The 15,191-nt window shown below is 42.2% G+C and overlaps 1 protein-coding gene across 4 annotated transcripts in view; it reads right to left on the bottom strand.

Annotated features, from left to right (window-relative positions):
* eps8a (EGFR pathway substrate 8a, signaling adaptor) overlaps positions 1-15,191 on the bottom strand; it is a 128,302-nt gene that overhangs the window by 24,703 nt on the left and 88,408 nt on the right. For 3 of the 4 annotated variants that reach the window (XM_084330600.1, XM_084330599.1, XM_084330597.1), the window contains exons 4-12: positions 11,304-11,371; positions 10,842-11,003; positions 7,674-7,823; positions 5,581-5,663; positions 4,298-4,434; positions 2,765-2,841; positions 2,077-2,203; positions 1,395-1,483; positions 1,200-1,274 (exon numbers count right to left, since the gene is read on the bottom strand). In XM_084330600.1, coding sequence (XP_084186726.1) covers positions 1,200-1,274; positions 1,395-1,483; positions 2,077-2,203; positions 2,765-2,841; positions 4,298-4,434; positions 5,581-5,663; positions 7,674-7,823; positions 10,842-11,003; positions 11,304-11,371 — 968 coding nt within the window. The remainder of the gene's footprint in view (positions 1-1,199; positions 1,275-1,394; positions 1,484-2,076; positions 2,204-2,764; positions 2,842-4,297; positions 4,435-5,580; positions 5,664-7,673; positions 7,824-10,841; positions 11,004-11,303; positions 11,372-15,191) is intronic. The other variant, XM_084330598.1, reaches the window with a different exon arrangement.

Genomic DNA, 15,191 nt, shown 5'->3' on the forward strand with positions numbered 1-15,191 from the left:
ATTTGACATCTGGTATCTATCGTTCAAGATGTGGAAAAGTTATATTTTTTCCATCCATACATTGTCATTTTATACTGTGGTGAATATAAGTATAGTTTTAGAGTGGTCTAAGGTAATTCCTGGAATGCTAGTAATAGGCCGCAACGCATATTATACGTAATCCATTGGCATTTCGTCCCTATACTGGACTCCACCCTCTCCTTTCATTCCCACATAAAAACAATAACCAAATCAGCTTTTTTCCATCTCAGGAACATTTCCCGACTCCGGCCATCTCTCCCCGACTCCGTAGCAGAGACTCTCATCCACGCTTTCGTCACCTCCCGTCTTGACTACGCAAACTCTGTCCTCATAGGGCTACCCAGTAATGCCCTGAACAGGCTACAATATGTGCAAAATTCTGCTGCCAGGGTTCTCACCCGCACCAAGTCCTGGCACCACAAGTCCTGGCACCTCATCCACCTCCACTGGCTTCCAGTCAAGTCCTGCATCAATTTCAAGATCCTCCTCATCACCTACAAAGCCCTTCACTCCCTTGCCCCCCGGTACCTAGCGGACCTCCTCCATCCCTACATCCCGCCCCGGAGGCTGCGGTCCTCTGACTCCGGTCTCCTCTCCATCCCCACCACCAACATGCGGACTGTTGGTCCCAGAGCCTTCTCTGTGGCTGCACCCACCCTCTGGAACTCGCTCCCTCCAAACATCCGTAGTGCTACATCCCTGCACTCCTTCAAATCCCAACTCAAAACCCACCTTTTCACCAAATTTGTAAATGACTGCCTGATTTCCCCTTTTTTCTTTCTTTCTTTCGTTTTCTCTTTCTTTCTTTCTTTCTTTCTTTCTTTCTTTCTTTCTTTCTTTCTTTCTTTCTTTCTTTCTCTTTCTTTCTTTCTTTCTCTTTCTTTCTTTCTTTCTTTCTTTCTTTCTTTCTTTCTTTCTTTCTTTCTTTCTTTCCTTTTGATTATTATTTTGTTGTTACGTTGTTCCCTGTCCCCCTCCCTTAGCTGTTAAGCGTCTTGGGTCTCCTGAAAGGCGCTATATAAATTTAAGATATTGTTATTATTATACACGCTACAATAAAAAATTCGAATGCATATGATCTGTATATATTATGTTCCATCATGCATGCAGGAAAGGTGGACGGGTATAGGATGACACGGACGCTACAATGGACACGGTATTGTCCTCATTGTCCTTACCATCCTCAGCGGCGTGAAGAGGAAGTGGACCAGGTCCACAGCACTCGGGTTCTGAATGTGGGCCTTCAACTTTCCCTGTAAGTGAGACAGGGACAACTGTCAGAATAATGAAGTCAATTCACATTAGGGGGGAAATTCATCAAGTTTCACAGAGTGGTGCGAGGCACGGTGCGGTACTTAGTAACAGGATCTCACCAGGAGATTGAATGCGTGCTTGAACTTCTGGAAGCAATCGATAAACTCCTGCTCACCGGGAGGCTTGGATCTCAGTGTTAGCACTCCCTCTGTTGGACAGAAATTGCCATTACACACAAGAAACAAATTAATCGAAACATGGGAATAAAAAACAGACAGTAGACACCATTCGAAATTTGGGCAAAGATTATGTAGCTAATATAAAGAAAACATAATAATATATTATAAAGACACGGCTCAAACATCAAACAATTATATATCGATCAAACAATTATATTATTTACTCATATTTTTATATTCAGATAAAATTGTATTGCCTATATTTATGTCTTTCTACTATTACCCTGCCCATACCTGTACCTCCCCTCCCCCATGCTGCTATGACATCCAAATGTCCCCAAAGGGATCAATAAAGGAATATCTTATCTTATCTTATCTAATCTAATCCCTTTCAGGTACAGGAAGTGAAGGCACAGGAAGTTATGGTACAGAAAGTGAAGGCACGGGAAGTGAAGGTACAGGAAGTTATGGTACAGAAAGTGAAGGCACAGGAAGTGAAGGTACAGGAAGTTATGGTACAGAAAGTGAAGGCACAGGAAGTGAAGGTACAGGAAGTGAAGGCACAGGAAGTGAAGGTACAGGAAGTGAAGGTACAGGAAGTGAAGGACGGTTAATACTGCACCTCCTGGTCCTCTCTTCTTGCTCTTTTTGGACCTCTTCCTCTTGTTCAGCTCGTTGAAGGCCTCAGCAGCTTTCTGAAGCTGGGTGACGAAGAACTCAATGTCGTCCAGGATGTGGTTCAGGATTTGCTGGAAGGAAAGAAATCCTAGTGACGCACGAGACAAGTCGTTCTGAAGATACCACCTAGTGACACACGAGACAAGTCGTTCTGAAGATACCACCAAGTGACACACGAGACAAGTCGTTCTGAAGATACCACCTAGTGACACACGAGACAAGTCGTTCTGAAGATACCACCTAGTGACACACGAGACAAGTCGTTCTGAAGATACCACCTAGTGACACACGAGACAAGTCATTCTGAAGATACCACCTAGTGACACACTATGGTCTGCGTGTCTGCCTGCATGCCGAATAAAGACTTCTCCAAAGTCCAGTTGTTATTATTACTAACGGCAGCGCAACTAACATACAGCAGCAGAAAAAGCAGACGACAGTCTTGAAATATCCGGGATAGGAAACAAGCGGATGTTTTCTGTCCTCTGCCTCTATCGGAGGATAAACAAGACCGCGTGTCCGGGCGGTGCCAAAGATTGTGTCCAGACCGTGTCAAAGACTGTGTGTCCAGGTCGGTGTCAAAGCTCACAGAGGGGGAAGACGGATCAGGCAGAGAGACAGATAAGACTCACCACGTCCCGGTCCACCCTGGCAGCTGTAATTTCCGGAGAGCCGGCGTCCTCGCCGTACTGCTGCTGTTTGTCGTCTGCTAGCAAAGACAAAGATGTCAACCTGTCGGGGTCTACCATGGAGCTGCTGTTCAGGCACACATTTTTACATGATTTAAGATTAGATTCAAATGTATTGTCATCATACAGCACAAGTACAGTACAACGAAAATAACTTTGGCATCCAACCAGAGTGCAAATGTAGCAGTAATGTGGAAAAGTAATATACAATGTACAGGTGATTAAACGGAGTATAAAATATATAAGTTAGTACTACTGAGTATAGTGCTAATCAGATGTATGTGTACAGTGATACTGGTATAAAGACACTATGGTAGTAATTAAGTCATACTGGCCAGCAGTGTAACTACCGGTAGTAAGAGTAGGATATGTACAGAATATGAATATATATATATATATAGTATCTACAGATATGTAAAAAGGATTATATGCAGGTATGCACAGATATATATATATATATATATATATATACGGTATATACAGCATTACTGTATATGCTATCATAGTTATATGGGTTATGCAGGTGTATAAGTAGGTATATAGAATATAATCAGACAGATATGTGTATATATATATGCTGTAAATATACATATATAGATATATATATATATACACGTATATACAGCACTATTGTACATCATAGTTATATGGGTAGACTATAGTATGAGGTAGGTAGTTCTGATTACTATGGTTACAGTGTAGGGCAGTTGTAGACAGTGAAAGCAGTAGGTAGGTAGGTATAAATTAGGTATAAGGACAGGCAACAGTGATAAACAAATATGAATACTATATATTCTGTGGGCCACGTAATACAATTATAGTGTATAATTCCATAGTAAGTATTTGTAGGCATGTTAGATTTTCTTTTGCCAATGGGAGTGTGTTTCTTCATTGAGTGCTTATCCTTATCATTAGGGCACAAGCATCTTGTGTTATATATTATATAACACTGTGGCAACAGTTGTCTGAAAGCTCAATCTACAGTAGCAGCATCCAGCAGAATCCTCAGAGCAATGACACGGGAACTCCAGGTGAAGCGTCCGAGAGGCGGCAGCGGATACACTAAGAGGACATAATAGCGATGAGAAACCACTGCGAGAGCTCCTGCTGAATCTAAAAATCCCTTTTCATTACTACTCATCGAGAAACACGCCGACAAAGCCATCATCTACCCACGACGCCCGAGGTCAATGAAACACAACAACGTATCATCAATTTCACTTCCTAATGTCCTGCCAGGTTCTAAATATGCAAATCGAGGTGATTTCATTCCACTTTCGGAGGGAAAGCGTGCTCCACACTGTTGTTTCACTGAATAATTCACATCCTGGGCTTAAATGACTCGTTTAAACGCCTCGTTCGACATCGTTAAAATGTGGCCCCGGAAAATGTTCTGGCTCCTGAAAAGTCGTTTACAGCGACTACTGGCATTTTCTTTATCATTATGGGATGGGGGAGGTGGGGGGTTCAACTCACAGTCCTGCTGCTCACTGGCCCAGGCCGACCAGGCTGCCACTCTGCTCTTCACATCCACCTGATTGACAGTGGCGGGCGGCTCGGGGGCGGGAGCAGCGGGCGGCGGGGGAATGATCCCGTCGCTCTTCAAGATCATCCTGTAGACGGAGGGAGGAAGGGGCCAGAAGATCAGACACGCTCTCATCAAAGAAATACCCTGAAAGAATAGTATTCTGGTAAAAGTAGAAATACCCTGAAAGAATAGCACTGTGGTAAAAGTAAAAATAACCTGATAGAATAGTACTGTGGTAAAAGTAGAAATACCTTGATATAATACTACTCTGGTAACAGTAGAAATATCCTGATAGAATAGCACTGTGGTAAAAGTAGAAATACTGTTATAGAATAGTACTCTGACAAAAGTATAAATACCCTGACAGGATAGTACTGTGATAAAAGTAGAAATATCCTGAAAGAGTATTAGTAGAAATATGCTGAAACAGTATTATATAATAATACTGTGATAAAAAGCAAAAGTCCTCGATTTAAACATTTTATTGTCTACTTAAAAGTATGTCAAAGAATGAAAATATGTGATACTGAGTGTACTTCAGTAACAAATATTTGATATGAAGCTCATTACGATGTTTGATATTTCTCGACACTAACGCGATCAGTGACATTCTGGCCGGTACTCGTCCACATCATGGGAGACAACGTTTAACCCTTTCACTACCACACTACAGAAGGTTAACCCTTCCACTAATGTGAGTCACTCCGCTGCCTGGCTGACAGCGTGAGAGGGGAGCTTCAGTTCAGTTCAGTTCTTTTGATTTTTTTTGGGTTTTGGACACATAACAACGGTCATTCCATAAATCACCAAAGTTTTACCAGCTGCTAATTGCAGCATTGTCCAATTGTCCGAAAAGGGCTAGGGAGAAGCACTAGGCTTGTCGGGCCCTACCCCTGACGATTTACATTTAATTTTTTGCCATTTACATACATAGCACATACATATAGTACACATTACAGTACATACATATAGTACACACTACAGTACACATTACAGTATAGTATACCTGCAGTATATAATAGTATATAGCATATAATAGTGTATACAACACATATACTGTATAATGTGATATGAGATATATAGTACATGATATATACAATATAATATAGTACCATAATATAATAGTATATAGTGTAAATATAGTTTAATATACAAATTAATTATAATATGATTATATAATGTAATATAACGTATAATACAATATCATATGTATTTTTTTTTTATAGCTTACTTGAGTGCTTCTGGCCTCTTTTTCACCTTGCCGCCTTTGGCGTCAATCATGGCACTTTCGATATCTGCGTGGATCAGATTTGCCTGGCGGAAAAAGTCAAGGAATTACTGTAGATTAGATTGTGAATGTATCGTCATCGTACGGTACAAGTACAGCACAAGGGAAACAAGCTGGCATCTAACCAGAGTTCAAGGTAACAGTAAAGTGCAACAACAACATACAGTGTAGCAAGTGATTCAATGGAATATAATATATAACAAAGCTGCTGAGGTAAATATGCAAATCTGATGTATGTACAGTATTACTATGTACAGTGATAACAAGTGTAAATATGCTATGGTAGTAAGCCGTACTGGCCAGCGGTATAACTAATAAGAGTAGGTATGGAAAATCTTTAGCATTTTGCATTTGTACATTTTAGTTTTGTATATTGTATATTTTCTATAGTGTTTGGTCTTTTACTCTTTCACTGTATGAAGCACAATCTCAGGAGGGTCATATAGAACCAAGCATTTCACTATAATGTACATGTACCTTATATGTGACAAATAAAACAAAACTTGAAATTTTTTACTTGGAATATATAGATATAGTATATACAGCGTGTACAGCGCACAGGTATGTAAACAGGAATATATGCAGATATATGCATACAGATAATTTTGCCTTTCAGTTGCCTTTCGAGTTTAAATAAAGGTTTGAAATTAAATGAAATAAATATATATATAAGGTTTATACAGTGTTATTGTACATGGCTATCATACAGTGTTATATGGGTAAATAAGGGAGGTTCAAGATAATAGAGGTTTGTGAAGCTGAATCAAGCACGTGGTGTTTGGACAAAGTGTCACCAAGGAAACGGCTCCCGGAGAGCCTGGCGTCGTGTCTTGCTTCTAAGGCTGAGCCCAAACGTTCGGACCTTCGTTCGTTACGTTGACATTCGAATTCTAAATCAACATTAGAATTATTTATTTTTAATAAAAAATTTATTATTATACATTGTGGATACATTGTGGATAAATCCGTGGCAAGTTGTTATTGCTTTTATTCCATTTTAATAACCTATTCAAGGTCGCCGAGCGGCACTGCAGATTTACCCTACTCTTTGAATTCGCCAACATGCAATACCGGCCAGATCCTCTTAGGGGCGCTATCGCGATAATAGAGTGTTCCCTGTGGCAGAAGTTGTCTTTCTTTTTTTGGATCTCTAATGTAGTTTTCTACTCATCTGAAGCGATAGCTATTGTCTGTTGCACGGGATACGTTTTGAATTGCGGATTTCACTATGCAATAAGGGGATTTATCATCAGCCAATGGACATATCGATCTACCAGATGGCAATCGATAACGGGGAAATGCTCGGGGGGATCCAACCGGCTCATGGTAATATCTTTTTCACTTAAATTACAGCCCGATCGGGCATTGCTTTGATAGCCATCCAGGCGATCGGCCTATGTGGCTAGTTAGACGAACACGGTTATTGGTAATCAATAATAATAAACGACGTCCCCCGCCCCCCCCCCTTTCATGCATACATGCTTTGGGATCGTGCCGATCATATGCAGTTTGAGTTATTTCTGTAGCATCTGTAAAACGGAAATGCCATTGGATATAACGTTAGCAGCTATTAGCCCTATATCTAGCCTCCCAGAAAATATACTAGTCCCAAATCCGGTATAACGCTTATATTCACGGCGCTATAAAATGAGAACCTATTGATGATTTTTTTTTTCTTTAAGCCATTTTGAAGGGACGGTTTATGGACTCAATTGACGATGAGAATGGACAGATAACAATACTATAAAGTATAGATTTAGCTGTACAAACAGCCCCACGTTTGTTTACATTCCCCGGTCCTCTTGATATTAATTAGACTCATCCCAATGGCCCCGAATGTGTTAAAGAAAGTTGATTTAATCACTTTATTCAAATTGAGGATTTAGTTTGAGGATATTATTAAAAAACAAAAAAAAGATTTTTTTTCTTTTATTATTAAAAACGAAGGTTCGAACGTCCGTTCGAAAAACCCTGACGAAGTTCGAAGCCCAAAAGCAGGCTTCGGGGAAACAGCCCCACTTGCTTCCCAGGTTTACCTTGATGTCGTCACACTGGAAGAGGTGCAGGTCGGCCTTGCTCTGGCCCGACTCCTTACACACCAGAGCCAGGATGGAGTCGTAGCTGCAGGAGCTCATCACAGCCTGACAGTGCTGGATGATCCCGATGGGGAAGTTCTCCAACTCATTCTGGGAAGAAGAACAAAAAAATAAAAAATAAAAATAACAAGTCAGACGAGTTAGACGAGAATCAAGAGAGGGATTTCTTATGAATCAGCCGTCACGAAGAGTCTGAAAGACTTAGGTAACGTCTGTAATGTCAAGGATCAGTCACTCGAAACGTAGGAAACCTTGGGTACAATGTTTGAAGGAGGTTTCAGGTTCAGTAGTGAGGTCATGGTGAGTCAAGTCAAGTCACACACACACGCACACACACACACACACACACACACACTGTACAGGTTATGACGTCAACCTCTTGATGCATACAGCTCGACCTCAGTCCTCCTAACCTAAAATCTGACTGTATTGCTTTTAAACTAGTAACGATGACTATGTATTACCATTGGTTCCTTTCTTTGGTCTTGTGACGACTGTAAATACATATCGGGGAGAGGGGTCTTAAAGGTGCTGTAAGTGGTATTTTATTTGTTAAAATGATAGCTCTACATTCAGACAGCCATCACTGTGTTTTGGGTCAGTAACACGGGTTGGGTCAGTACCTCCGCTCTGCAGTAAACACAACATTTATTTTCTGGTATCCAGTTCTCACTCTATCCAATCTACAGTACACTGCAAACTGTGAACTCCACACTGCAAAAATGGTCTGACAAATTAAAAACAAATAATGTGCTTGAAACAAGTAAAATAATCTGCCAGCTAATTTGGCTTGGCAAGATTTCTTGAAATAAGTAAAAAAAAAAAATACCTAGGGTTCTCTCTCCTGATTGGATAAAGTGGGAACGAGATACCAGAACATTTATTTTGTGTTTACTGGAGAGCAGGAGGGACTGGGAGACCCATGTTACTGACCAAACACTCTATATCAGTGATGGCTGTCAGAATATAGAGCTATTTTACACTTATTTTAACAAAGAAATACCACTTACAACACCTTTAACGTGGAAGATATTCCCTGATGATGAGTCCTGGACGCCTATTGCTTAATAACAGCGCAGCAGTGCTGCTTTTGCTTCCGCGTTTTCCCTGATTGGCTGCGCCATGCCCTGCGGCAGGCGCGGCAATCGCAGAGCAGAGCGGCAGAGCGAGCGGAGCGGCAGAGCGCGAGCGGAATTACGTAACCGCCCGAGTAATCCGCCATGATTTTGATTCGGCGCTTCAGCTCACCTGGCAGAGCAGCGGTCCTGCGGTCCGTTGTTGACGAGTTCGAATCCCATCAAATCTTTTTTTTTAACATGATTTTTTTTTTAACGTGTATTCTTTCGCCGGTTAAGGTTAGGCATGGTTAAGGTTAAGGTTAGGCATTGTTTCGGAGTTGGTTAAGGTTAGAACGGTTAAGTTTAGGCGCTGTTAAGGAGCTGGTTAAGGTTAGAGTTTGTCTTAGAGACAGCCTATTTCCGCACTGCCGCTCTCCCGCGTTGCCGCGGTCACATGGTCAAATTGTCACATTCTTGCACTGCTGCGCTGTTAAAAAGCAACACGCGTCCTGGACGTGCAGCAGCAGCCCGTCACCTCAGGACTACGAGCACGACCACAGACGTTCCCCAGGCTGGAGCTTTAAGTAGCCCGATGATACGTAGCACACACAGCAGCGATGCTCCAGTATAGATCACCACTTAATAATACATCCATTCATTCATTAATGCCTAAGTAATGCATTAATCAGGTCTCACTTGCATTCTAAGAGTGGATAGTTCCGATTCTTTCCTCATACTACTGTAGCTTCCAAACTGGACTATCCCTCTAAGGTGACCTCTTTAAAAGGGATAGTTTAAGAGGGATAGTCTGTTCTTGGACGTCCCGTGATGATGTGCGACCCTCTCTGCGCCGCCCCCATGCCTCAAATAGATCCACCATTAGCAGAGGGAGCTCCACAAATCATGTTAAACCCAGATTCGGCTCAAATAAGGGACTAAACACGTTTCGCAATTATGCCACATCAATGTGGAACGCCCTACCCAAAGCTGTAAAGGAATGTGGATCACTACCCACTTTCAAAACCTCTCTCAAGGGACACCTACGGGAGACTGCAATTCAACACTGGCCCCTGTAAATATCCTAACCCAACCCCCTCCAATGTACAGTCATTTACATAGTATGGTTTTGTCAATAGTCCAATGTACAATTTTGTTTGTTTGTACAGTGTCTCCTCCCCCCCCCCCTCAATGTACAGTGTTACTTGTTTATACAGTGTGCCCCCCCCCCCCCCCCCCAACCACCTCCAATGTAAATTACCCAGTATGGTTGTCAATATCCCAATGTACCCAACCCCCCCCACCCAACCTCCTCCAATGTACAGTTTCTACGTCAAATGTATATACTCCCTTTTCTTGACTCCTTCTGTATCACAAACAGTACTGTATTTGCAAATCTGGTATGTCATAAATGTATAGATGTAGCAGTACTGTCTATCTGTATGTCATGTATGTCATATATGTCCTGATGAATTGAAAATGGGGGACCCTGATGTAAACAAGACGAAAGTCTTTCTCTGGTCTGCATCCCCTTAACAATTGTGTGTATTGAGCTGTACTGTATTGTACCCATTCTGCAATCTGTTAATAAAGTTTTCAATCAATCAATCAATCAAAGCTCTATTTTCAATCTTTCAAAATGTTCAGTTGCTATTGCATGCACTTATCTGTGTTTCATTACACGTATATGTGCATGCTTACCAACTGTTTTGCCTGTTTTATTGCAACACTACTATCACCGACATCTAAGAAGGGAGATCCCCCCTTGAACGGCCCTTTTAAGGTTTCTCTCCTCCACGTTGCCTGTGTTGCATTTTTTCCTATTGCTAGGTTTTAGTGAGTTTTTCCCTTACCTTCGCGTGGGGTATGTCTGGGAGTGTTGCATTCATTTATTTTATTTATTTAAAAATGTTTAGACTTCATGGTGTTTTTGTTTTGTTCTTGATTTATTGTGATGTTTCTTCTTGACTTGTTTAAAGAAGACGTGTCCGGCGGCCCATGGGGACACGTCCGTGTGTACATTTGATTTGATTGGATTCTTCTCACCACCCACCTTGGTCTCCTGGTCGATGAGGCTGACGGTCTTCTCCTCCACCTGCAGCAGCATGTCCTGCGTCCACACCTTCCCCTTGGCGTCCAGGAGGCGGAGCTTCCTGATGCCGTCCTCTATGGTGATCATGGCGTCCTTGCGGTCCAGCACGAACGTGGTGAGGTGCTGGGGGAGGAGGGGGGGGCAGTGAGGCGGTACTCGTTGTGAAAACATCCAGTAGCAACAGACCCTCAGGTGTCGTCACATAATTTATAGAAGCTAACCGCAGTAACTATGCAAACAGTGAAACTGAGAAAAATGCGTCCTGTTACTACAAGACTATGTGATTAAAAGTATAAAAGGCACACCGATCTTTAAATGATGACATTTGAGAACATCAGCCTTCTGAAAACTTGAAAACGGACATGAACGTTTTCTTTTTTTTTTATACCTGAAGGACCACTCATTGATCTTTATTCCACTCACCTCCACATGGTACTGTGATGTGTCCGTCATGCTGTTGATGCTGTTTTTAGTGTAGTGTTTTCTTTGCTCTGGAGAGAGGAACAAGGATTAGCAAAACACACCATAGTGGATATCTGGCTGATACAGAGAAGAAGAGGGTATCAAGAGAATATAGATCGGTACTCTGGGTCAGTACCTAGAAGGTTTAGGATTCAAACCCGGTATAGGCGGTGCATTAGTGGTACCACGCATCCCTAGATTGTGGTATTCCACTGCACGAGTCAATGTAATGTGTTAAAGGAACATTGCGCTTACCGTCTTCACCAGAGTCAGAAGATAGATACCAATTTGCAAGCTAGCCTAGCTTAGCACACATGAACAGAAGTGGATACGGGCCTCTCCCGGAGTTTAAAGCTAGGCTAGTGGTCCATATCCGCTTCCATTAATTTGTGCTAAGCTAGGCTAGCTTGCAGCCAGATAGCTTTCTACTGAACACACAGAGAGGAAATTGGTATCCATCTTCTTGTCTGGAGAAGATGGAAAGCGCATTTCCTATAATGTTGGCGTGTTCCTTTAACCATGTCACAGGGGTAGAGGCAGAGTAGATTGAGGAGGTAAAATACAACGCTTATTACACATTATTAGTCTTCAACTGAACCCTTGAGACGAATAACCATTTATGTCCATTTTTAAATGATTTTTGACTGGCTGTGTATTTGTACAGGCAGTGTATTTGTAGGTGTAAAGTCAACCCACATCGTCTGGAGTGTGAATGTGATAAATCACCCAGAAGTCCTCAACCTCTACCGTTTTAATAACTATATATGTATTTACAACACTCACAACTTACAGTCTTTAGATAATTAGGTTTGAAAACTTCATCTGAAAACATTAAAAAACAGACTTGGTTCTTTGCATCAAGGATTCAATTATGCAAATCAGCTCAACTCTAGTCTTGCATGATTTCTAAATCACTTTGACTCATCCTTCCATGTTCAGTAGCTGATTGCAAAGTCGATCGATCGGGAGACGGTAATTCTCTCCATCAAAGAGCGGCGTTCGCCGCTAAGCTACAACGTCAGCATTATCCATCGGCTGTTGTTAAGACTCTTAAACATCACAAACACACACGCACGCACACACAGTAATTACAGATGCAACACATTGAGTAACAGGATCTGGTTGCCAATAAGGGTTTAGATTACTAGTGGTTGAGGGCTGGTGTCAGGGCTATGGGAAAGGGGGATGGCACAAGGAGGAAGAGGAGGAAGAGGAGAGCAGGGATAATATGTCCGGTTACATAAGGACAGCCTCCTCGCCCCAACGCCACTTACTCAAGCGGAAGGAGGTTGTTAAAGGTGGAGATGTTAAAGGTTCTATAGATAAACATTTTATGTAGATTAATCTTTTTTATTTTATATATACATCCACAGAGCTTTTAAAAAGGTGCGGAATAAAAGTATTGCCCCCCCCCCCCCCCCCAAAAAAATGATTGATGAATTTATCATTTAAAAACATTTTGCGGGTCCAAAATGAATGTTGTTGTTTACATGTTGTGTGCATGTATCCCCTCCCTACTTCCCATTTCCCCATGTGGAAAGCACCCGATTGGATAAATGACATGCTGCTGCTCTAGTGCCACATCTAGTGCCAAATGTTATCTATAGCACCTTTAACACTTTGTTTGCCGTTCACGTAGATTTACGTTTCTGTGGCCCGACCGTTGAGTGACGTAAGCACACATATATACACGCGATGGACGCAGGCGATCACTGCTACTGTTATTCAGCCGCGCCGAGGTACATGATTGATTGATATGTACTTTACATATTATCCAAACGAGGACAACGCAGCTGTCAACTGTACTTTACATATTATGGAATACATGTATATTATCGCGACGCGATTCACTCGCTGTCAACTGTACTTTACATATTATGGAATACATGTATATTATCGCGACGCGATTCACTCGCTGTCAACTGTACTTTACATATTATCCAAATGAGGACAACGCAGCTGTCAACTGTACTTTACATATTATGGAACACATGTATATTATCGCGACGCGATTCACTCGCAACGCCATAATGTTATTTCCCTGTACATTGTAACGATAACACAACGCAGCTGTCAACTTTACTTTGTAACATTGTTTTTTCGGTCATTCATAAAATTGATTGAATGAAATTGATTGAATGAAAATAACAGATTGCAGAATGGGTACAATACAGTACGGCTCAATACACTCAATTGTTAAGGGGATGCAGACCAGAGAAGTGAATTTCCTGTGAAAAAACATTTATTTTTTACAGTACGTTACACACACAAATGCTACATTATGACAAATTTTACAAAGAAAGTATATTTAGATTCAAAGACTATTTTAATAGCTTTCTTTGAATACACGGTTTCTCTCCTGTGACGTACAAATGCATGTACCTCGGCGCGGCTGAATAACAGTAGCAGTGATCGCCTGCTGCGTCCATCGCGTGTATGTGATTAATATGATTAATATGAACCAAAGAATATGAACCAAAGCGTGATTAATATGAACCAAAGCGTGTTAATATGTGTCGAACCAAGCGGGGATCTCATGCGCATGCGCGCGCGAGCACCTCGCGAGCACCTGGGCGAAGGAAAAGGAAATGCGCATTACCGTACTGGCGTGCGGCGAAGAATGCGGAAGCGTTCTGCGACTCTTCCGCTGGGATTAAGCTACACGCGGTGGGGATCGGACGTTGTGGACAGCGAGTCCTACAGGTCGGTTGGTGCGCCTGTACAGCAGAATCAGGAAGTATGGGGGGCAGCGTGAGCCTCCCACGCGTTACTCCTCGCCGCTGAGAGATCGCGCTGTGCAGGTGAAAAGATGCGACGGCTGCCTCCTCATGTACCGGAGGGGACACGTGATGCAAGGCTTCGTCCTCATTGCAGCCGACCAGTGGGAGGCATGGTCTAGCAACGTTCGAGACAGGGGAGGGAAGAATTGGATAATACGAAAATTGGGATGGGAGAAAAATAGAAAAATGGGGAGAAAAAGTAGATAAAAAGAAAACTATGCAGTTTGTTTTCTCTACCGAGCTGCGGCGTGGGGGCGGGTTCTAAAGACTCCGGCAAGACAAGCGGTCACCACTGTTGCCTCGACGAGTTCATCCGCCCGCCCGTCCCTGTGCAATGCTGGATAACGTGGGACAGACTACCGTGACCAGTATTTGGAATGGCGATCAGTTAATTGGATTATTCTTTTTGCAGTACATCATTTACAAGGTAAGGACTCAATATTATCAATATTGCGTTGATCCGATCATTTCTTTCCTGTGATTGCGGGAAGGGTTAACCTTCTGTAGTGTGGTAGTGAAAGGGTTAACCCTTTGTCGTGTGGCAGTGAAATGGTTAACCTTCTGTATTGTCACAGTGAAAGGGTTAAGAGAGAACGTACAGCAGGGATAGATCTCATATCATGGCTTCCAATTTAACCCCCCCCGACTACAGAGCATTTACATTCTACTCTCATTAGGGCCTGAAAACATGGCAATAAACTGTGTTACTTGAACAAATTTCACTGTGCTCCTAAATTTCTTTGTGTGCTCCTAAACTATTTTATTTACTGTAGGAGCACATGTGCTCCTTGGGAAAAAGGTTAGCGTAGAGCCCTGCCAGCCAAGCATCTCATTATCAACATAGTAATGAGGCACAGCTTCTTTCTTATTATTATGTTTTCTCTTTTCTACTACATTGTTCTCTGCACTTTATCTTCTGACTGAAGTACACGGATGTAACTGCATATGACATGTGTTGATCGTAACGACAGTAATGGGGAGGGTTATGTGGGGAGGGGGGAGAGGGTTTATTATTTGGGAGGGAGAGGAGGGGGGTCTGTTACTTTGACATTGTTCCAACTATTACTAC

Source organism: Notolepis coatsorum, assembly GCF_963971535.1.
Source record: "Notolepis coatsorum genome assembly, chromosome: 15".
Lineage (NCBI taxonomy): Eukaryota > Metazoa > Chordata > Actinopteri > Aulopiformes > Paralepididae > Notolepis > Notolepis coatsorum.